The 23,369-nt window shown below is 40.5% G+C and overlaps 2 protein-coding genes across 3 annotated transcripts in view; one reads left to right on the top strand and one right to left on the bottom strand.

Moving 5' to 3' along the window:
- nt5dc1 (5'-nucleotidase domain containing 1) overlaps window positions 1-23,369 on the top strand; it is a 129,756-nt gene that overhangs the window by 14,202 nt on the left and 92,185 nt on the right. For both annotated transcript variants that reach the window (XM_083898229.1, XM_083898230.1), the window contains exons 3-6: window positions 506-577; window positions 664-773; window positions 1,570-1,649; window positions 1,771-1,852. In XM_083898229.1, the coding sequence (XP_083754355.1) occupies window positions 506-577; window positions 664-773; window positions 1,570-1,649; window positions 1,771-1,852 (344 nt within the window). The remainder of the gene's footprint in view (window positions 1-505; window positions 578-663; window positions 774-1,569; window positions 1,650-1,770; window positions 1,853-23,369) is intronic.
- col10a1b (collagen, type X, alpha 1b) lies at window positions 1,967-7,987 on the bottom strand. The gene is made up of 3 exons (XM_083898228.1): window positions 7,903-7,987; window positions 7,372-7,504; window positions 1,967-4,410 (listed from the first exon to the last, which is right to left on the bottom strand). The coding sequence occupies exons 2-3, from the start codon at window positions 7,487-7,489 to the stop codon at window positions 2,555-2,557; spliced, it is 1,974 nt and encodes a 657-aa protein (XP_083754354.1). The 5' UTR covers window positions 7,490-7,504; window positions 7,903-7,987; the 3' UTR covers window positions 1,967-2,554.

A 23,369-nucleotide genomic window follows, 5' to 3' on the forward strand; every position in this document is an offset into this window, starting at 1 on the left:
ATGTGCAATCTTCAACTCCAAAATCAAATCCAATAACTTGAATATTTAAGTAACAAAAAATATCAACGGATAAAATTATATTTAAAAAAAAAAAAAAGTTACTTCTTTAATTTTAAACCTAATCAGGTGTTATAGCAGAATTTCACAATGTTTAGTTTTCAACACACATAATTATCCTCATGTAATACTGATCCTTAACAGATATTTTATTTTAAAGTGTATTTACAGTGTTTCACTCTCCTTTGAGAAGCACAAACTTTTCATGAGTCCAGAGAAACAACCAGCTTTATATCCACATATATCTCATATATCAGGATTTTTATAAAATCACAGAAATTTGATTTATATCATAATATATATGGATAACAAATGTATATCACGATAGGTCCTAAACATAAAGACACATGCAAAAATTCACTATAGTATTGACTGTTATTTTGGCTTTAGTGGCTCAGGCAGTAGTGATAATGGGTCTCTGTCTTTACATGTTGGTTTTTGCGTGTAGTTTTAAAGGACTTGTGGTGGATCTAGAGGAGGGAAACCTGGTGAAACTGGCTGAAGATGGCACTGTCTTGCGGTAAGCTCTTTTTTTGTAAAGGTCCTCAGCTTTGTTCATCGACATTTAAAGGGGGATAATAGCATTTTTATGTCCTGCTTCGTTAGAGCGACACACGGAACCAATGACCTCAACACGGAGGAGATCATCAAACGTTATGGGCCTAAAAGGGAGTGGAAGCACTTCAACAGCCTCAACACCTCCTTCACCAGATCTGGTATCATATTATTATTATTATCATCATCTTTCTTTAAAGGGATAGTTCAGTGGAAATATGAGGCATCGTCAGTGCTGACTGCGAACCAGCATGAAACAGGCAGGCACACTGTCATTAAAAACATGGCTGCTAGTGGCGACACCAAAAAACAAAACTGAGCAGATTTGACCCAAGTTATGCTGCTTTATTTTACAATTAGACAATTTTACTGACTGGAAATTAAGGTTTTATAAACTGCTCACTCTCCCGTGCCAGAGTCCAGAGAGAAAATACAATTTTTAGCTTACATAGTTTCTGGAGTCACAGCTCTATTGCTGCTTTTTTTTTTTTTTTTTTTTTTTTTTTTTTTTAAAGTTTGTGTCACTTTTGTAAACCTAAATGAAGAATTTCAAACACCAAAGTGACAAATAAGACATTTATATTTAATAATGGAGGCAGCAATGGATCCCGCATCTCCTTTGAGCTTTGATATAAAATCGCTAATTTACTATATGGACAGGGGAATGAGTGGTTGATTGTCTAATGACAAGACACAGCGGCGAACATATTCATAGTGTGACACAGATTTGATTAGGTGAGCACGTTGTTAAATAATTAAAATTGTATATTCGTTGTGTCTTTACTGATAGCCATGTTTTCACTGAGCGCAAGCTTGCCAGGGTTTAGGCAAAGGGGGCATGCAGTCCGTGATGAAGTAAATATCTCTTGCTGCTAGTTCTTATTTGTTATGTGCATTATCTTTTCCCACTTCACTGTATTTAATTGGTTTACCAATTTTTTCTTTTTGTCTTTGCAGCAAAGTACTATTTCTATGACAACTATTTTGATCTACCTGGCGCTCTTCTCTGTGGAAGAATTGTGGATATGTTGCACAAGGTATTATTTGTCATTATTATCATCGAGTGTGCAGCTTCATATAATCGAGTGATATTTTTATTATTTCAGAAAATTAAAAAAAATGTGTTACTGTGTAACTTTCTGTTTGTGTGATGAACAGCGAGGAAACGAGGTGAATCCCGACTTTTGGAAAGACATGGTTGCTGCCATCGACCACAATTACAACACGTCTGCATTCAAAGGTAAAGCTGTTTTACTTTGTAACTCACTGCTGGTGTCTCCCTGTCAAGCAAAGTATAATTTCAGGAGAGAACAACACACAGAAACCACAGACAGTATTGTTTTCTTTTTCAGACTAGAACTTTTATTCTGTATTTAGGTCAGAAAGTGGTACATAACTTAACACACCCATTGGGACATTGTTGTTTTTGAAAAAAATAAAAAATCTTTTAATTTGTCATTCTGTGCTTGTCTTTCTAGTCACAGTGCTTGTGCGAATATGCTGATCTCTAATAACACATAGTACAACAGATTTGCTCGTGTTTTTGTATGTATATTACAGGAAAACTCTTGAACAACAGACATCAGTAAAACAAACACAAATAAAAGACATGCTGTAAATGTTACAGGCAGTTGTATAGCACCACTTAAGATATCTTCCAATGTTGTCTTGTGTTTCTTAAAAAGTGAAGAGGCACACATAAGCATGATCTGGGGAATGGTATCGATTTCAGCCACATACTTTAAGGTTTTATTTTGCATCAATAACTCTGTTAAACCTAACCCATAATTCTAATGATTTCAATGAGGCAATTAAACATTTGAAAATTACAGCCATATTTGTCTTTGATCTAAAATCTCAATTTGGAATTCTTGTAAGCAGATTTGTTTCTCTGAGTAGTTCAATGTTTGTAAGGTTTTGAGGTTTACTTGGATTTGTGAAATCACGTTGAGGCAATCAAGAACCCAGAGAAAGCACAGTGAACATTATCTGCAGCAAATATGCCATTACTCTCCTCATCAGGTACCTGGACAAAGACCCTGTCACCAGCATGCAGCATGAGCACAGCGCTGCCTGACATCTGATCCAGGAAGCCCTTGTTGTACTCATCATAGGTGAAGAGTACAGGGTCCTCATTTTTGTAGAGGGCCACCAATGCGTTGGCACCATTGACATGGATGTGATAGCTGAAAAAGTAGAGACCTGGAATCTGGCAGTTAAACACACCACTGTGGTCATCATAGTGGTGCTCCCCATTGTACAGAACCTGGTTAAACCGAATTGGGTTACCAGCTGGGGGGTAGGCCGTGGTCAGAACAGCACTGAATGCAGACATGGGTGCCTTCATCATCTCATGAGACAGTGCAACCTCATGGGACTTGATTGGCATGCTCTTCTCATGGTAGTAGACCATCTCCCCTGGTGGACCAGGTGGACCAGGAGGACCAGAGGCGCCTGGGATACCATCATTACCTCTTGAACCTGGAATTCCAGGTGGACCCTGAGGACCAGAAATTCCCTTAGATGTTAGGCCAGCTGGGCCAGGTGGGCCTGGGAGACCAGGATGGCCCTTAAGTCCTGCAGGGCCTGATGGACCGGGGGGACCAGAGGGTCCCATAGGTCCTGGCCTTCCATCATTACCATTCTGTCCAGGTGCTCCTTGGAGCCCTGTGTGCCCTTTTAGTCCCGGTGCACCATTTGAACCTGGTTGACCTGGGGAACCACCATGGCCTTGTGCACCCTTTGAACCCTGAGGGCCATTATGACCTGGAATTCCTGGAGGACCTACTGCTCCAGGGGAACCTGGTTTTCCAGTGAAACCCTGAGCTCCTTGTTCACCTTTGGTTCCCCTTGGGCCTGGTGCACCAACCATACCGACATCGCCTTTGGGTCCTGCTGGGCCTGACTCACCCTGGAATCCTCTTGCACCCTGTGGACCAGATGGACCAATAGGACCAGTAGCACCTGGTTGGCCAGTATAACCAGTTGGACCTGGTTCTCCTTTCTGACCAGTGGTTCCAGGGGTACCGGGGCCTCCTCTGCTGCCTGGAATTCCAGGTTCTCCTGTTTTTCCAACACCTGGCATTCCAGGTGAACCTGCCTGACCAGCTGGTCCCTGTGGGCCTTTAAGGCCCATAGGTCCAGGCAAACCTGGGGTACCATTTTGGCCTGGCTTTCCTGATGATCCTGTACCTGGAGCCCCAGTGTGACCCTTTGCTCCTGGCATACCCATTGCCCCAGGAGAACCATCTCTTCCTGGCATACCAGACTTGCCAGGCTCCCCGGGATAGCCAGTGGCACCAGGTTTACCAACTCCAGACTTGCCAGGCATACCACTTGGACCCATTGGTCCAACTGCACCTGGTGGTCCTTGAACCCCAGGGACTCCAATACCTCTTTCTCCTTTGGGGCCAGGAAGACCAGGAATACCGGGGTGTCCCTTCAGACCAGGCTCTCCTCTTGGTCCCATTGATCCCGGAATGCCAGATGGTCCAGGTTTTCCAACAGAAGAATATCCAGCAGGTCCAGGTGATCCATTTGAACCAGGTGCACCTCGGGGGCCCATTTGTCCAGGTGCGCCAGTTGCGCCTCTCTCACCAGGAATGCCAGGGGCACCTGATTTTCCAGGTCCACCTGGGGTACCAGGTTTACCTGCCTGAGAGTGGCCAGGTGATCCAGGAGTTCCAGGTGGCCCTTGTGGTCCAGTATGTCCTACACCACTCTTTCCAGAAGGTCCAGGTGGTCCCATTGGTCCTGGCTCACCTGGAGGACCTTGAGGACCTTGCTCACCTGTAACGGCTAGTGAACACAGAAATATAGACTCATATTAAATATTATTAAATATTGTTATATGATGTACAAGTTCATTGAAATTAGTGATTTGTCGGTCTGTTTATCCAAATAATTCACTTTGATGTAAAAAAGGTATATTGCACAATATGTTCCATGGTGTTGTGGATGGATAACACACAAACAGTGGATACAATTTATTTCTGGATCATATGCAAGTGAATGATGAAGAATTTCTCTCCACTTTTTCTGACTCCTTTTGCCATTTCAGTCAATCACATACAGTATATTGACTCCACAGTCCTTGAATAACCCACAATCTGGTATTCTACTTCTTATGACTACAAACCAACTGGAAACACTCCTCCCATATGATTGTGGGGTAGGGTGTGGGGACATCAGTGCTTTTATTTCCCCTGGAATAGTCCTCACACCACTGCTCATCTGAGGTGATGTTCTCACCATCTTACATCTACTAGCGTGGGACTCACTACAGCAGCTTCTGTGCTTTTCATTTAATTTGCCCGCACTCTACCCTTTAATTTCCTGCACTGCCCATGAACGTGAATATACAGTTAGTGGTCAGCAAGTTGTCAACATCGAGTAGATGCATTTCCTACCACATCCTGTAGAGTTTATTGGGCAAGGTAATATACACATGAAACTGTCAATAAATGTTGGTTGGTTATTTTACTGGAGGTTAGTGCTCACTACAAGATTATATGTGAGACTATAAAGTCAACAAAAGGATAAATTACCTTAAAACCAGTATTTGACATAGTCTTTTTCTCTCTATTTTTGAATGTATTTTGTATATTGATATTATTCCAGCTGAGAAATGAGGGGTCAAGGGGTTTGGCAATGACATACTGGGTTGCCAACCAGGTTTGAACCATTTTGACAAAGCTCAAGCTTTATTTTTATCATGAATGGGGAAACTTTTTGAACTTAATCGTAGGTATTATCATTAGCTAAAGGCGAATTGACATGTCTCAAATGTAGTATTGAACCTGTATTTAATATATGTTCATAATAGCTAGTCTATGCATAGTGAGTATGCATAAACTTAAATAGATCTGTCTACATTTATATAAAATCTCTTCATAGAACTTGCTAATGTTAGTTCAGATTAATTTAATTAATTTAATTTTAATTTTGCCATTCACTCTTAAATGGCAACACCCAATGCTATTTTTTCAGTGAAGAATACTTTTATATATAACCGTATGACTTCATGGCTTTAACATGACCAAAGGCAAATAGAAAAGCGAAGAGCAGTCCTACTCTGTGGATTGTACGTGTGATAAAATTGCCTGTTGTTGCCAAGAGAAAAGTACAACCTGTCAATGAAACTAGTCCAATTGTGTTGGCATCTCTTTACAATATGGTTGTTTTCTGAGGGAAAAACGCTTTGACAGGACTGTCATTTCCAAACCACATGAGTCTGTGCTGGAAACCCCACAGGAGATATTTATGCCAGAGCGGGACCTTTGGCAGGCTGTACCACCACAACCTGGAGGTGATGATGATACTGGTCACAGGAAGAGAACAATGTGTGACCCTCAGAGTTCTACTCGACTTGAGTTTAGTTTACTCCCAATATTCTATCTAACCTTTGTTGTTTCTGAGACTTTTTTTTATTATTGCTTTTATTTTGAACTAACTATCTTTACAATCTCCTCTGCAGAGTGAAGTTGCAGTGGCTTTGTTGTGGCTTGTTTGTTAGATTAACTGTTTGAATGTGAGCTTTCCTCAGCTTTCCTTTGTTGCATTTATTTCTTTTTGTCATTCTTATTGTGTGGTGTGATTCTAAAACCACTCAGCAGTTTTTTGGGGCGTGCCTCTAACGTGGTAGCACCATCTGTTTGGGAGATTTGTCAAATTTGAGCTCTTACTTTTGTGTCGACATGCACTCCAACCACATCAAGGATCTTTTCAAAAACAAAGCTGAAGAAAGAACCTGTCATTCACAAAATAAGACCCATTGTTTGGTTGAGTCATAAAATGCAGTAGTACATCACCCTGGCACTTATACAACGGCCACAGCTTTGTTTTTATTGGTTTTTTAAATTGCACATGCAAAAATGCTATGTTTCTGTCTTGAACTATCATTTATCTAGAGCACAAGTGCTCTTTTACAGCCACATACCACCTTTTTAGGGAGGTACACATCTACACATTCACAGCAGGTCAACCACAGCCTACTTCTCTCAGCCAGTGAGAGAAGGTGCTGGGTTGTACACCTTGCTAACAGGTGATGAAGGGGGAGCTCTCTTTTACTGCCAGCCAACATAAAGGTGACTTTAAGCAAATGGTCAGAGGAGGAGTGTTGTTGGTGATGATGATGATGATGATGATTGTGGTCATGGCAAGTTTCATCCATTTAGAAGAGTGATTCAGGTTTTGGGTGTAATCTGATTTGATTGCAACTCACAGTGACTGGCTTAATTTTTCCCTGGCGACTTTAAGTGACTTATTTTAATGAAATTGTTCTACATAATTACATATATCATATATAGAGTCCTTTGAAACATATTTAGTAGTTGGTGGTTTTGCTGCTCTTTTGCGTACAGCTTGAGTTATTATTATTAAAAGTCTGTAATTTTATGTCCCACCATGTTAAATTTTTGTGTCATCAGGTGCCAGATTGTTTTTTTTCCATCTGTCTTCATGTATTTAAATAAATGTAGTGTATTGTGAAGCTGATGCACATCCAGCAGTGATTAGAAGTGGATATTGGCTTTCTGCATGATTTCTGATTTTGCAGCATCTCTCATGTTCAGTGCCATTAGACCGGTGTACAGGAAACATATGGTTCTACTTTGAGCACTGAAACATTGTACGTACATTTTTCCTTGTAAGTGAGATGGTGTGCTAGGTTTTTGTTTGCTCTGTTTAGCATCCCTCTTACTTTCTGTGTGTCAGGATTGCTTGATTGTGACATGTAGTTTTTATTTGAATGTGACTCACCATGACTCTTGACGGGGTAAGGAGTCTTGCTCACTTTGGGCACGTGGTAGTACCTTTCTGGGGTTGCCTCTGCCAGAGCGAGGAGGACAAGGACAAGGCTTGTTACCCTTAGGTCCATCTTGTGAAGCTAAACCTGGAAAAGACAAAAAAAAAAACATCAATAAGGAAGGCGTCTGTGTCTCTAATGATAGTCAGGAACAGAAAGGGCCATGCATGAGGATCTGAGAGTGGTTTATCTTAGCTCATGCACTTCCAGCACACATTTAAGTGTTGGAGAAGTCAGGTCAGTAACAGGCATCAATAAACAACATGACAGTTGGTGCATTTTTTTTGTCCAAACATTTGTCAAACAGTGCAACATTATGCCCCAGTAATCCCAAGCTTCACATATGGCTCATTACACTTGAAACCAGCAGCACTCACACTACCCCTCCATCCCCTCAGGGAAAGCCTGGCCACAGGAGGAAGCCCCTCCACTGCACTACCCCTGCAATTGGAAAATAAAAACTAAAAGGTCCATAGTCACCTTACCGTGAAGGTTTACGCTCCAAAGAAATTATGTGGGGATCGAGGAAGCTGCTGTCCCTGCTCCTGGCTGTTAAATCCTTAGTTGTGGAGTCTGTCAGTGTGAGTGGCAGCTGCTGCTTCCCTGGTCTCTGGTCTCAAGGTATTTATACCAAACCGCTCGACAGCATCACCAATGGTCTACCTTGCATGGAGGGCCCTCCCTACTCTGATGTCATCTTTAATGATGGGTGCCATGTCCTCAGGAGGCATGTCACTTCAGGGTGACGGTCCTCCCTTCTCCTCCCTGTCTCTCCTTTTCTTTCTTTTTCTCTCCTCCTCTGGCTTGGATCCCTGTGTGCACAGTTTTTGAGTTCTCCTCAGAGTCCCTTTGCGTGACATTCTCCCAAGTTAATATCATGATTTATTTGGTATACATGATGTGTAGCTGGAATATTGTTAATTCAGTCTTCCAGCTGACACCTTAATCACTGTTTGTGCTGCTTCACAGATGAGTCAATATCACTGTCTTTCTGTCTGTTCTGTAGCATTTTTAGCTGCTCAAACACACACTCAGGTGTTTTTTCAGTCGTAAAGTAATTGACCAAGTGGCTTCTGCCGGCATGTTTTTCTGGAAAAGTAAAGCCAGTTTGAGTCTGACAATATTTTTCTCCAGTCTGAGGGCTGTGGTGGACTACATGCACCAGATGGCTATTTTCACTTGATGTTGGTTAAATCTGAAATTAAACACAGCTTTTAATAGATGGCAGACAGGAAAATTGTAGGAACTGATGGGTTTGAAAGACAGTCGACCTTTGTTCTTTAATGAAGAATCTACCCCTCATCTGAGCAGTCATCTCTGAATCTGACTGCTCATATTAATTTTTTTGCACAGTGAAGCCTGTAATAATGGTGGTAGGGTTTATGTGTGGATATTGGTCCAAAAAATATAGGATATATTAAATATTGGAATTTTTTTTTTTGTAAACCACAGTGCAGCTTGAAGACACCAGGAGGCAGAAGTGAGTTTTTGTTTTTTTGCTTCATCCTGTATGGAGCTTTCATGTCAGAACCACAGAGTAGGAGTGGGCACAGATATTCTCTTCTACTTCGATGGCAGTGTTTCACACACTTTCTACACGTGGAGCCACGTTTTAAAGATGGCAAACTATCATGACCCAAATCACAAAATAAAAAACTTGTGACAATGGCAAATCTTTTGATTCATGTAATAACATAATTATCTGTAACACAAAAAAATACATCATTTTGAATGAATCAAGCATTATGCAACATAAATCTTTACTAAAAGTGTGGAAAATTCAGCAAATTTGAATGCATCACTGTACTTGAGGACTCACTGTTTAGGTCACTCTGTGTAGTATACGTGTGTATATCATGCAGCAATGTGATGTCAAAACATCTGCATTGCAAGAATGATTTGCTTAATTGGTGCTGTTGCACTAGAGACTCATTTGTAGAAAAGTGAAAAATGCAGTTGGCAGGGAAGCTTTGGTGATATATAATACCATAATAAGCTTTCATTATCATAAAGATCACATGCTTTAATAGAGATCTAGAGTTCTATATCTCATTTAGACTTAATTTATAGCCATTGCCATATCTAGCCCATCATGGGAGACTCACATGTAGAGAGTGATCAGATGCTCCTGCTATGCATATATACAGGTTCCTTCGGTGAAAAGTTTGCTCTGATCTAGTGCAGGGGTTTCAAACTCAAAAGACTTTGAGGCCACTGCATATCTACTCTGCCCAGTAGGGGGCCATTCAAATGAAAAACTATTTATATGAGCTTAACATTATCACAATATTCCATCATGAAATCACAAGCATAGATTTTCACCGAATTTCAAAATAAAATGCCTGTATTAGGATGGAATGATATAGTTCACAATAAAAAAGGCATTTATGATGCACAACAACAAAGCAACTCTGTTATTAATCGATGTTAAGTGGCGGGTCATATGCAATGTACTAGAGGTGTTCTGTTCTAGCAACTTTCTATGCTGCAAAGAAACCTGTTTCATATTCAGAGATGGAGCGACTGCACAAGTCATCTGCCGCATATGAAACAAGTGTTCTCTATGCTCATCAGAGCTAAAAAAGACCTGTAATTTACAAAACCTCAGTAATGTTGCAACCTGCAGGAGAAACAAAAAAATCTATTGTTTTTTGAGGGATCCTGTGGCCTGGCTAATGTCAGACTGCAGTTACCTAGCCTAGACAACCCATGGTGAGCAGCCGCCATGTTGGATGTATACAGATGCTGCTTGACATTGTTTCTCTGTCACCATTACGTTAAGCCCGCCTCCAGCATGCCAGGGGAAAAACTTATTTGGGATTCGTTTCATTTTTAAGTATTTTGATGGTGGCTACAAATACATTCATGTATGCAGATAAGCACATAAGTGTAAAAAAATACAGATTCTGCTGAGTAGGTGGACTTTTATGTGTCCTGAGAATGGATTGCGTTCATGCAACTCAGGATTGTGGCCAAAGGCCTCAGCAAACCACCATCAGATTGTGGTTTATGTGATAGAATCTGAGGGTGCAGGGCTACTTGGCAATGCAGTGGCTAGCATTATTGCAGCACATCAAGAGCATCACAGGTCCGGATACCAGTTTGACCGAAGGTCTTTCTGTGTAGAGTTTGCATGTTCTCATCCCAGTGGGGGTTCTCTACGGGTACTCTGGCTTCTTCCAAGAGTCCAAAACATCCAGATTGGTGATTGCGTTAATTGAACACTCTACATTTTCCAGGGTGAACCTTTTGCCTTACACCAGCTGGGATTGGCTCCAGCTTCCCCAAGACCCTCATGTGGAGGACATTGTGGCAGAAAATGAATGAATGGACCTTAGGACACATTCAGGACAGTGTTATTGTTTTTATTTATATAGAGCTTTTCTAGACTTGATGGCCACTCAAAGTGGCTTTACATTACAATTTTGCCATTCATCCATTCACACTCATTCACTCACTCACAACTATGTACAGCACATTTTCTATCACTCATCTGTCATACCCATTCACAGCAATGTTCGGTGAAGTGTCTTGCCCAAGAACACATCGACAAGCGAAGCCAGTAATCAAATCCACAACCTTTAAGTTGAAAGACGCCTCATCACCCGGTGTTCAGACCTGTAGTTAGCATGATCACGTCATGAATACCAGGTTGTAACGGGGTCATAATTTCAGATATTTTATCTGAACCTGTTCTCACTGACCGATAACAGCTGATTGGGGTCACGTATTCCCCAGGTTAGAAGCTACATCTGAGGCACCTATGATGAGTTGGAGCTTCTGTTTAACAGAAACCTTACTTTTGGAAAGGCTTTTCTTCTGATTCCATTCCTCTGTCATTTAAACTGCGAACTTGTCAGCAGCCACAGATGAGCTCCCCATGAGCAGTGGGCATCTTTGGTAAACTCTTTGAATTAAATGACAGAGTAGTGCGGGGGTGGAGTCACCATTTAACAGCTTTCTGAGCTGCAGATATGCCACTGCATCTCACTATGAAAGTAGCTGTGACCACATTGAGGCCAGGCTGCCTTTTATTTCATTTGGATCTTTCTTTTTTACGTTTCTTTTTTGGTGTGTCAGAATTAATGCCTCCAAATCTAAATCGAGCCACTGTGAGGTTTAATGTAAACGGTTACTTAGATTCACATCCTGTTTCTGGAAGAGCCCACGCTGCGTACGGCAAAAATGCAGTCAGAGTACATAAACATGTTATTAGGAGCGGAGATGGGCTCGATGGGAAGCAGCACTGGTAGTTATGATATGGAGTCTTCCTCGGTCTCTTTTCACACGCGTGCTGGTGGCAGGGTGGGTGGTATACTCTATGTGGAAAGGGTCTGCTGTAACCATTGTTTTTGCCCCTCAAATCATGTTAACATTCCCCTGCTGCACTCCAGACATGACTTAATGCTCTTTTAGCGGATTTAATTAACTCTGGTGATGACTGAGCTTTGTTCCCTAACATACTTTGCCTCTGTTTTCCACATTACCTTCATATGTTTATGTGACCAGCCACAAGCAAATCAGCAACAAGTCGGCCCAGCACAAATCGAGTAAACAAAGAAAAAATTGCTGTGTCGAGGTTTGTATCAAATCTCCACGATCACGAACCAATGACGTTTGAAGCTTCATACGTTACAACGAACCACAGGAAGTGAGGTGACTTATTTGAAACTTTTGCGCGGCTTCATTCATTATAAGGAGACGTGAGACGTGTTCCCCCCCTGCGTTATCGTGTTCTGAGAGACTTTTGCCAGAGACTAGCTTACTTGAGTGATGGAGAATCCGAGTGGAAGAAAGCTGTCCCGTGTATGGGAACACTTTGACCTTGTGTCACCCACCAAGGGAGGTGTTTTGTAATATAATATAATACAGTGGTCCCTCGTTTATCGTTGGGGTTACGTTCTAAAAATAACCTGCAATAGGTAAAATCCATAAAGTAGCTTCATTTGCCCATCTCTACTAAAATCTCTCCCAAAGTAGTTTGAGGAGTACCTGCATTCAAATGACCACATCTTCTTCAAATATTTTCAGACATTTTCAGCTTAGAAATCACACTTTCAGAATCTGTAAATAATTTTCTTGTGGGCGTGTGAATATTTGTACCAGAAAAGTTCGAAATATTGATCAGTGTTTTAGAAGCAGTCTTTTGAGGACCGATATGTGCTCATACATATAAAAGACTGTTACCATGCTGGCGAGGTGATCAATTCACTCCTGAACTTAGAGCCGAACTCTTGTGATAAGATGACAGACCTTAACAGGATCTTCTCCAATCTAGAGCCCAATTAGGCCCAGTGGATTTTTGGGGGCTGAGAGATATTTAAACAAATTAAGTCGCAAACAATCACGTGTTACTAGGACTGGGTTGGAAGAACATGTAAATGCATCACTGACACATTATCAAAGAGGCATATTATATCAGAAAAAGACAAGCATCTGTATTTATGTGGAGTCAGGTGCATGAACAGCTCATGTGGATAATGATGATCTTTTTATAGACTGGATTTGGTGAACGTTTCCTCTGTGTTCAACAGCCAGTGCCTCACTTTGCCAGTCGTGTATTCTTTGGCAGGTAGGTTGCTGTGTGGGTTTTTAGTGCTTTTCCCGCTGAAAACTCCCTACAACTGCAGGCTGGTGCCAAAAACAACCCTGATGAGAGCTGAGAGAGAGAACCAAAACAGGGGGTGAAAAAACTGACCTTTTGATCACAAACTAAATTAACACATACTTTCCTTTATTTCACTCAAAGCCATCACTCGAATCACTGTGCATTCAGTTTACGAGATAACCTAGTTCCTTGGTGTCCTAATGAACATGTCTGTGACATGCTTTGGTCAAAATACCTTAAGGATGAAGCACCACAGCAGTTCAATCACCCTGCCAAAACAGACCTGTTCAGAACGCTCGCTTTTGAGTGCCTGTCTCTTTAAACGCAAATGAGACACAGGAAACTACGTCAGCGTCACTGAGGCTCCGGCAGCTAACAGCAGTTAGCATTTGGAAAAGCCATCATTCGCTGACTCTAGCCAGCACATTGCCGTCGTATATAAAATGTACTCACTGGACACATAAATCCTCTGAGGCTGGAAGTTTGTGTAGAACTCTGTGCTGCACTGTGCAGCCAAGAATAGAACACTTCGCGGACCTCCACTGTTTCAGATTGTCAGATTTCTATTGCCCTCGCCTGCACTCTCAGCTAGACAACAACTCTAGGAATGTCTCATTGTGACGTAGCAATGAGTGCGGAATTCAACATTGCATGTTTTATCTCCTGTACTTAGACTGAGATGGACCACAAAAGCATGAGTGAGTCATCTTTTTTCACACTTTGCCTACTTATAGGGCCTCCAGAGTCCCAAATATAAGTATTAAAATGATTAACCACTTCTTCCCTGACCCTCTTTTTGGAGTCCCTGCTCAAAAATGACATGCCCAAACTAAATAGAGTAAACCACTGCAGTTACAAGTTACATGTGGATTATCTTGGTATCAAAATAAAGATAACACTTGTGAGATTCCACCAGAGGTGTAAGTTTCACTGTAGATGCCTCTGTCAGAGAAAATGTACATGGAACACAGCATAACTGAAGGATTTTTTTCTCTCGCCTAAAAAAATATTGCATTTTAAAGCAAATATCACCTTTAAAATATGCAGTAGGAGCTTAAAAACACATGGAGGTCATGTAACAACATGTGGACATGAGCTGTGCAAAGTCTGATGCTGCTGAAATGAAGCAGAGTGAAATTACAGAGGTTTTATTAAAGAGATGTCTGGGCGTTCTCACTTTTGGCACATCTTGGCACCATCTGTGCCATTTGAGATTTCTTAGGTACCAAATTATTAAAAACCCATTTAATTTTATTTATATGTCATTATTGGTCTAAAAAGAACTTATTTTGGAAAAAAAGAAGAAAAAAAAAGTATAACTCGCTGTAAATCGATGCTTCCTGTGCGGTACGCAATAACAACTCTGTGACTCTGCAGTGTCTTCAGTTACACAGCGCCATAGCTCCGGCTTACCTTGGTCAATTAGGGTGATTGACAGCTTGTTTTAAACCTCTAAACCGGTAGAATCAGACCCTGGTCTCCAAATGCGTGTGAATCACTTCATTTGCGATTCATAAGGACATAAATGCATATGACGCATTTGTGCGGATATTCGCCTTTCTCTAATCAGAACAATCTAAAGTCAGTGGTTGTTTTGCTCTTATTATGGGGCTGGATCCGTGAATCTTGGTCGTAGAGTGATAAAAATGGTACCGTTGGAATCTGTAGATTCTACGCTGTCCAGTCAACACATGTTTTTTTGTTTACATAATCACGCTGACGCTCCGGTGCCGCTTTTCAATGAGTGCGCTGTGATGTTTTTTTTTCGCTCCTGCTGTTTGATCCATTGGCGTTTTAACTGTGTTTAGTGAACATAAATATATGAGCTTTTAGCTGAGTTTCTGACCTTTCTGTGGTTATGCAGCATGTCTGTGTTTGTTAAAGTTAGATATGGTTTTATGAGGCTTTTGTCGCTGCGTCTGACGCTGCCCCCGGCTCCGGGGGCTACCGTGAAGAAAAGTTTAAAAAGTTGATTTTGCATAACAACAAGTTGTTGTTAATGGGAAATCAAAACATTTACATTGATTTACTTTTCAACATTCTTTTAATGGTTAGCCCTGAACACGGTCTAAATTGAATTACAGCATCTTAAGAGGACAGCAGCTGAGCACTGCTGCATTCCTCTGTGCACAGCCTCCACTAAATTCTATTTCATGGCTAAATACTCTCAGTAACGTCTGCAGACACTGACTGAAGAGCATCTCTGCCTCTTTCACTGACAGCTTACTGGAAATAATTTGGCTGGCTCATTTAAAACCAGGAAGCGACCATGCATATAAACCATTGGACAGTAAATGCAATAAAACGTGTCAGTATCAAATAGGGATGTCAAGATCTTGATTGTAAATGGAAGATCATCTTCAAAAGCAAATGTGGAATTGAGGATTTAACCACGCCCCCAGTGTGAAGTCCTGCAGGCATGCCAGAGGGGAAAAGCACAGTGTTATGGTTGTAGCCATTGAACAGTAGCACGACTGCACATTATTTCCTCCCGCTTACCCGAAGCTGCTGCCGACCAAATAATTTGCACTCCACGGTGTGTAAATGCATGTTATGCGTGTAAAGCAAAGCACAGGACATCTCCGCATGCATCATAAGAATGAATACATAACTATGGAACCACCTCCGTTAACACAAACGTCTGTCATCATTCGGAGTGAAATGTCTTCAAAATTAAACTTGCTCTATAGATGTGTTTGTTGTGACCTTATTCGGTGGTGGTATTTATTCATATACATCCATTATCTACCACTTTATCCTCCACCAGAGGGTCATGGGGAGTGCTGTGCCTATCTCAGCTGACATTGGGCGATAAGGGGGGAATTTATTCATATTGTTAATAAATTATTTAAATTTGACAATAAGGCCTTAGTGTGGTGCATTGCAAACAAATGATGGACATTGTATATCACTCATGACACCATGTAGACAACCAAAATAGGAATTAAAAAAAATAAATTTAGTGTTATGACATAAAACCAGTGATCATAGACTAAACTAGACTAGACCCAACTGCACTAAAAGAGAGATTGTGATCTTAAAATCGAAAAAATCGAATCGAATCAAGGATTTGGAGAGTCATCACACCCTTAGATCAACAGTTCAGCCAAAGTCCAACCAAAGTCTGACACGTATGAAACGAATGCATCTGTCCATGTCCATCTGATGAGAGAAGGTCAGGGCAAATCGCTGCAATAACAAAACTGTTGGTCTCGCTGACCTTTACATCCTGAAAAAGTAACTGTAAACTCTTATTTGATATTAAATTCATCTCTGTGGTGATGCTCATGGTCAGTGAAAACCAAACAAAAGGACATGAAATGGTCCTGGATGAAAATATAACAGTAAAATCCTGGAAGATTTATCACTCATGGGTGTCTTGTTGCCTCCTTGTCGAAAAAGCATGTCATTTTGAGATCACTAGTTTGTTTGTGGCAGGGGTGGACAACTTTTTTAATGTGTGTTTTTATAACTCTTTTTACTTTTTGCCATTTTTGGACTGCCCTCGCTTCATTTGGGTTCGGAGACATGAGGATGCCATGGTGTCTGAGAGAAAGGAGAAAATAATTGCAGGCTGATGTACCTAAGCCAGGAGGGAAGAGTGGAAAGCAGCAGCTAAAGATAGTGTGTTTGAACTGGGAAGTGACAGTGGCTAAGATTCAACGTTTTAATAAACCGAATACACCACTAAGAGGCACTTAGGGCTTTATGAATGGAATGGCTGAAGCTGGACCTCCTGGCTGAGTGTTGGCTGCAATTTCAGGGACCAACTAAGGCCAACTGTAATTCAGAATAGCAACCTAAGGCTTTCACTGCATCCATCTGGGTTTTATTTTCTTTTTTCAGCCTGACAAAATCTCACCCAAGTCATTATAATATCATAGAAAAGCTGGTTTCAGGAGAAAAATAATACAAACTACAGATGCAGAATTTTAGGGTTAGCAAATCAGATTCTGCTCTCATTTTAGGATTTATTTAAGGTGCAGATAATGGCTTATTTTAACGCTGATTATCTTACTCAAAGCTCTGTAAATGCCATAATGAGCAGCACTTTTCATTTTTACCGTGCCTCCCATGTTTGCGCACAATCGGCACATTTCACAGGAGTGCATTGTAATCTCTCTATCCTCACAGTGCCAGAAGATCCTAATACTCCAACACAGCTTGTTTTATGATGAACTTTAATTATATGTTGCACTTATTTTTCAACTTGCCTGAAGTGGGAGCTGCGGAGGACCACAAATGACAGAAAAGCATAAACAGACTTCAAGTGAAAATATAGCTATTTGCAGAAATAAAAAAAGTGAATAATGAAAAGAAAGACTAAAACAGAACACCAAAATTTAACAAATACCAGGTAGCGAGTAAGATTGTGATCTTGCACATGTGACGTTGAAGTTACGTATGAGTCCAGGAGGAGAGTTCAGTCCAGAGCTTTCTTTGGAAGTACAGTACAATCAAAGGATTTCCTGTTGGTGGAAGCTATGAACTACTTACTGTCACTATCAAGGAGCTTGTTACTCGTCATGTCTATTGCTGAACTACTTCATTCATTCATTCCTTATTCATTCATTCATCGTCTAAAAGGAGGGATACACATTGGACATGCCACATTTGTAGACACTTTCATTGTTTCTAATACCTGAAAATATCCTTTATTTAACATAAAAAGGCCAATCAAATGAACCAAGTATTATCTGAAAAGGTAATAACTGTATTTTAAGATCTTCTAACACAGATCATGAACAGAAATGTTATTTTAGAGTGTAAAAAGATTGTAGATTGTAATCTCTTTTGACAAGCACAAACATCTCAAAAGGAAACTTTTCAATCTGTGTGCAGCTTTCTATCCCGAAAGTTCAGGGTATAAAGCTTATAGCCTTAAAATATTGAGATATCATTAGGTGCTATCATGTGTCTGATCCACGTAAATGTGACGGATTTCTGTTTTGTTGCTGCTGTTTTTCCAATTGGATCATTTAATTATGCGTTCATGTAAATTATAGATTTGTACGTTCTAATCAGAACAAATTAGAACAAAAACAGTAAACTATTGAGTAGGGCTTCAACTGATCTGTTGATTATTTTCTCAATTAATCAAATACTTGTTTGGTCCGTTAAATGTTGATATTCTCAAATGTCTCGTTCACAACCAAAAAATAATTCAGTTTTAATTGTTTCTTTGTCAATTGGAGCAAATAAACCAGAAAATATTCACATTTAAGAAGCTGGAACACCAAAAAGCCTGTTTCAATTATTGAAAAATCACTCAAACCGATTAATTGATTATCAAAATAGTTGATTAATTTAGACCATTAGTAATCTATCAATTGTTGCATCCCTACTGAGGGTAGAAAAAACTACCCATACCAGTTTTCTGATGTAAAAAGCAGCTACTTTACTCCACAACCAACCTCTGTGCTATAATATAATAGCTATAAATATTTTTTTTATAGTTTTTTTTTAACAGAAAGTGTAAGTTTGTTAACTGAAGGGTGGCTGCCCACTGTGTTCCGTTGGCTGCCTTGGCGACTTGGAAAACTGAGAAGTTTACTGTATGTTACGATGTGTAATCTCCGTGCTTTACGTTAAATATCCCACACCTCCCATAAACACTCCCAATAAAGCTTTTACCATCTGCTCCTGTGGTTTCCACCCCGGGAACTTATCCAGTGTACGAGATTTAATTGTCCCTTCACTGTGCATTGATTCCTCTGGTCCTCCTGTGTCACTATAGGAAGCACATGAGACTCAGACCTGTCCTTGACCGACTGTGGAGGGGGTGTTAGTGGTGAGAAAAGGTGTTGGAGGCCAAACCCAATGTCTTAAACAGCTCCAGCACTATTATGTTGATGTTTTTCTGGAAGGGGCGCTGGTGTTTACCAAATTACGCAGAGCTCAAAATAATTATGGTTCACAAAGACAAAAATGGAATGAGCAGTGCTGGCTGCTCCTGCAGACGACCCAGGCAAACACTTTGAAGACTCATCCTCTGTATTGATTTAGAGACACTGGAGGCTTTAAGTGAGACAGTGAAGAGGAAAATGTGACGGGGGGGGTGGAGCCACACCAACATGTGTCAAGAGACGGTGTTGTGTTGTTGTTGTTGTTGTTGTTGATGAACTCTTGATTCTGTCAAATGAATCTCAGGTATGAACTCCAAAACATGTTTGTCAGCTGCAAAATGTTCCCTGTCTCAATAGAGATAAACACAAAAGATGTGGTAGACAGCCTCCCTGTGCTTCACTTTCTCGTTGAAATTTGTTAAAACAAATCAGGTTGAATAATTTTTGTGCAGCAAATGTTTTTGTTGCTTTTTCACATTAAAGTAAATACATTTTCTTCTCGTATTAAAGGTTGCGCTATAGCACCGCTACTGAATGATCTTAAAGGTCCCATTTTATGCAAAATCAACATTTTGATCATTTAAATCCTTATATTTGGAACTCTGGGGGGGCCTACCAGTCGCCAAAGTGTAAAAAAAGATGACTCACTCATGTTTTTGTAAGTACAGGAGACAAAACACACGATGCTGACTTCCGCGCTCCTTGGGACGTCACAATGAGACATTCCTGGAATTGTTATCTAGCGGAGCTCCGCTTTGTCCTTAAAAAAACACGAGAGTGCAGGTGAGGGCAATAGTATCCGTAAGAGCAGAAGTCCGCGAAGTGTTCTATTCTCGGCTCCACAGTGCAGCACAGTGTTCTACACAAACTTCCAGCCTCAGAGGATTTATCTGTCCAGTGGATACATGTTATATATGATTGCAATGTGCCTGCTAGAGCCTGCAAATGATCACTTTTCCAAATGCTGTTTCGTTTTTATTTATTTATTTATTTATTTATTTATTTTTTTTAAAGGGACACTGCGTAGTATTTATGGGTTTATATAACCCAAAATCCACTTTTTTTTATACATATGATGTGCTCCTGCATTGTCTAGTCGCTGTATAATAGTTTTTGTTTCATTTTCGTAATGTTTCATAAAATCATGTAAAATAACATGGTCACGGGCAGCTGTTGCATTGCCACTGTTAGCAGCGATACGCCATGTTTCTACTGGAGCCTGCATGGACAAACCCGAGAGAAAATATCAAGCGTCACTTTACTTGTAGCCGAAGTCCCGCCTCCACTCTCTCCGCTTCGTCTGCTACGGCCGCGGTAGCTCGCCCTCTCCCTCGACTCACGAACCTCATCTGCTGACATGGAGAAAGACGAGGAGGACGACATTTGACCGGCTGAGGATAGGTTGTTGTAAATTTCAGCCTCTCCTGATGTCACTATAAACTACTAACTTCACCTTTAAAGAGATACTACTAAACCGAGCGTTCTCAACAGGGCTGTTTCGGCAGGGTGATTGAATTGCTGTGATGCTTCATTATTACGGTATTTTGACCAAAGCATGTCACAGACATGTTCATTAGGACACCAGGGAACTAGGTTAACTTGGAGAAATAGGGTATAATATGAGTCCTTTAAAAACAATATCACCATATTCCAAGGACATTTGTAATAAAGCTATTCAAGACAATATTTCAAAATTGATTTCTAAATAACTAAGTTACTTTTTTATATGGATCAATATAGTTTCCCAACCTGTGGTCCAAGCCCCCCTCAGGGGGGCACCAGAGATCACATGGGCACCCAGACCTTTGTCTCTTCGGAGGTTGTGAGGTTATTACATTTTTTTTGTGCACATTTAATTTTTAATAAAAAAACCATCACACAATCTATTGCATAATCAGTACTCGATCACCCAAATTAAAACCCATATATTTCGGTCCACCTTTAACTGTATTTTGCTATTTATTACCAACACTCTGTGACCTGCACTGTGTAAGCAAGTCTCATCAGGTCAGTTAGCAGCTATACCGGATTAGTTTCATGTTATCAGCATCTGTACAACAAAATCTCATGTCTGACAAACATAAAAGTACCAAAGATCACTCTACCTGCCTCTTTTTTTTTTTAAACCCTCCGCTCTGTCTGTCTTATAAGCCACGCCCACATGAGAGAGTGAAGAGGGCAAACTGCCCAAAGAGCAGCAGCTGAATGTATGAATGAAGGTAGGGGAAACACTGGGTCATCACACAACTATATCGCAATATAATCTTTTCTTAACACCACTTTAAAACAGCAGTGTTTTATTTTTTATTTTTCGAACCAAACATATGTCAGTTAATTGTCAATTATTTTTTATTTTCCAAATAAATGTATGAAATTGTTGTTTTTGTGAAGATAAGAAAAACATTAAAACATTTTTTTATCCTATTTTTGAAATCATGTGATGCTGGTGGGTCAGTTTTGGCCCCCGGGTCACCAGTTGCCACTGACCACTAGACTGTGCATTGTAATATGAGGTGCAAACAGTATAATTTAAGGCTGTGCTTAAGTGATCAGATCAATGAGGACGGATGTTAATACCATGACTGAATGAGGCCTACGAGTCAGATTATTAGTGCCCGAGTGCTAGGACTCTCATGAAATACAAGTAATTAGAATGAGAGCCTGAGCAGGGAATGGTACAAAGCTTTGATTGTCATTTTCTGTCTCCACAGCTGAATCAATCGACATTCAAAAGGCCTCCCTGACATGCATAGGGGGTGCACTAGTTATCAATACGTCAAATACATACAAATATGTCATTTGAATTGTCTTATGGTATTCTGAACATAGTGCTTATCAACCCTGGTGGCCTCTGTCCAAAATAGACCTTATTCTGTGTGGATTCCTCTCGCTGAGCTGCTCTCCTGGCTCAGGTCGGTTGTTGTTTTTGTTGGTTTTGATTTTATTTTAGGTGTTGGGCTGGGAAAGATCGCTGTGAACCATTCTTAGTGCAGTGGGAAGAATGTGTAAGGAACTTAAGAGACCATTGGTTTTTTTTCCTCCTCCAATCCAAAGAAACCTAACATCACTCAGTGGAAATGAATAAGGAGCAAGTCATGAATAGCATTTATCTCACAGCAGTATAAATATCTTTGTTTTCATTCCTACCACAGCTGATGAATAGATACCAAAAACACACATGATTTTGATGCAGTAAAAGCTATTACAGTAATATAAATACGATTTAATATGCCTGCCCTTGGGTAATTTTGAATTGCGATGAAATTGTGTTTTTCTTTATATTTTGGAAAAAAAGACATCAAAGTATGTGTTGTTTACAGGGACACATGAGAAAAGGCAGAGTGCTGCTGTAGAAGAATGATACAAAGCTCAGGCACTGCAATCAGTCAGCCTGAAGGAGGTTCCCTGCTCCTCTCAAAGGTTTTATGGTACGGTCGAAAAGCCTAAGATCTCGCTCTCCCAGAACTCAGTCTTAAGCCTGCCTTTGTTGTTATTACAAACTTTCCTGATGACGATAAGAAGCCGGACTTTCAGCCTGTTTTCTTAAGCATTCATGCATTTGCATTTGGCCATTGAGTCGCTAGAAAGTATGGAAAAAGTTGTTTGAAGGAAGAAAAACACAGAGAGGATAAAATCAAGTTGTTAATAAATGTTGTTAATTTTGTCATTTAACAAACATGTCTTCCAAAGTCTTAAACACATTCTATACTTGATGTAAAAGTGAATGTTAAACACTTGGTCCAGTATTATGGGAAGATTTGAATCAGCTGTTCATAACATTCAGAGTTGAAATGACCGTGGTTTGACCTCCTCCATGATAACTACATGTAGGACATGAAAGCTATATTCTCTGAAAGTTTTGAAAAAGCAAAATAAAACCCATTGTTGAGACATGGGTTCTTTTTTTCCCTTCTTGATATTCTTCATAGATCTGACGCAGGGAAAAGGACGTATTCGAACAAGAGAATGATGCTCAGACTCGGTCTGGTTTGAGCGTCTCACAGCTGAAAGGTCCGTCAGGTAGGGGAGTCGGGGTGTCGGCCAGGTCGACGGTCGGATGACGAGCCTTGGTGATTACTTCTTCTGTTGTGGAAATGTTTTTTTCTGGTTGTTAGCGGGGCTTATACTCCACCTACCGGTGAGGCGGAGATTCAGTTTGTGCATGCGCTGTCCACGCGCACCCAATGCGCTCTTTGCACACGGTTCCAAAATTGCAAACTACAAGAAAATGCATACTTCTTTTTGGCTCTCTGAAATAATGTCCACCTAATAGTATTTTGGTCTCAGACAGACAACTTCTCATGGCTGTTTTAATGTAATTTTTAAGGCGGAAACCTTGCTCTGCTGCCACACACACACGTACTGGTTTTACCAGTCTTAAGATCCGGGTATGTTTCTCTAAGGGAAGTAATAACAAGTCCACATGACTCTCTAAATTTTAGAGAGTCATGTGGATTGGGAGGAAATCCTGCAGCATCTGCTCCTTTTGCACCAGCGG

This window comes from Microchirus variegatus (genome assembly GCF_963457635.1).
Source record: "Microchirus variegatus genome assembly, chromosome: 12".
Lineage (NCBI taxonomy): Eukaryota > Metazoa > Chordata > Actinopteri > Pleuronectiformes > Soleidae > Microchirus > Microchirus variegatus.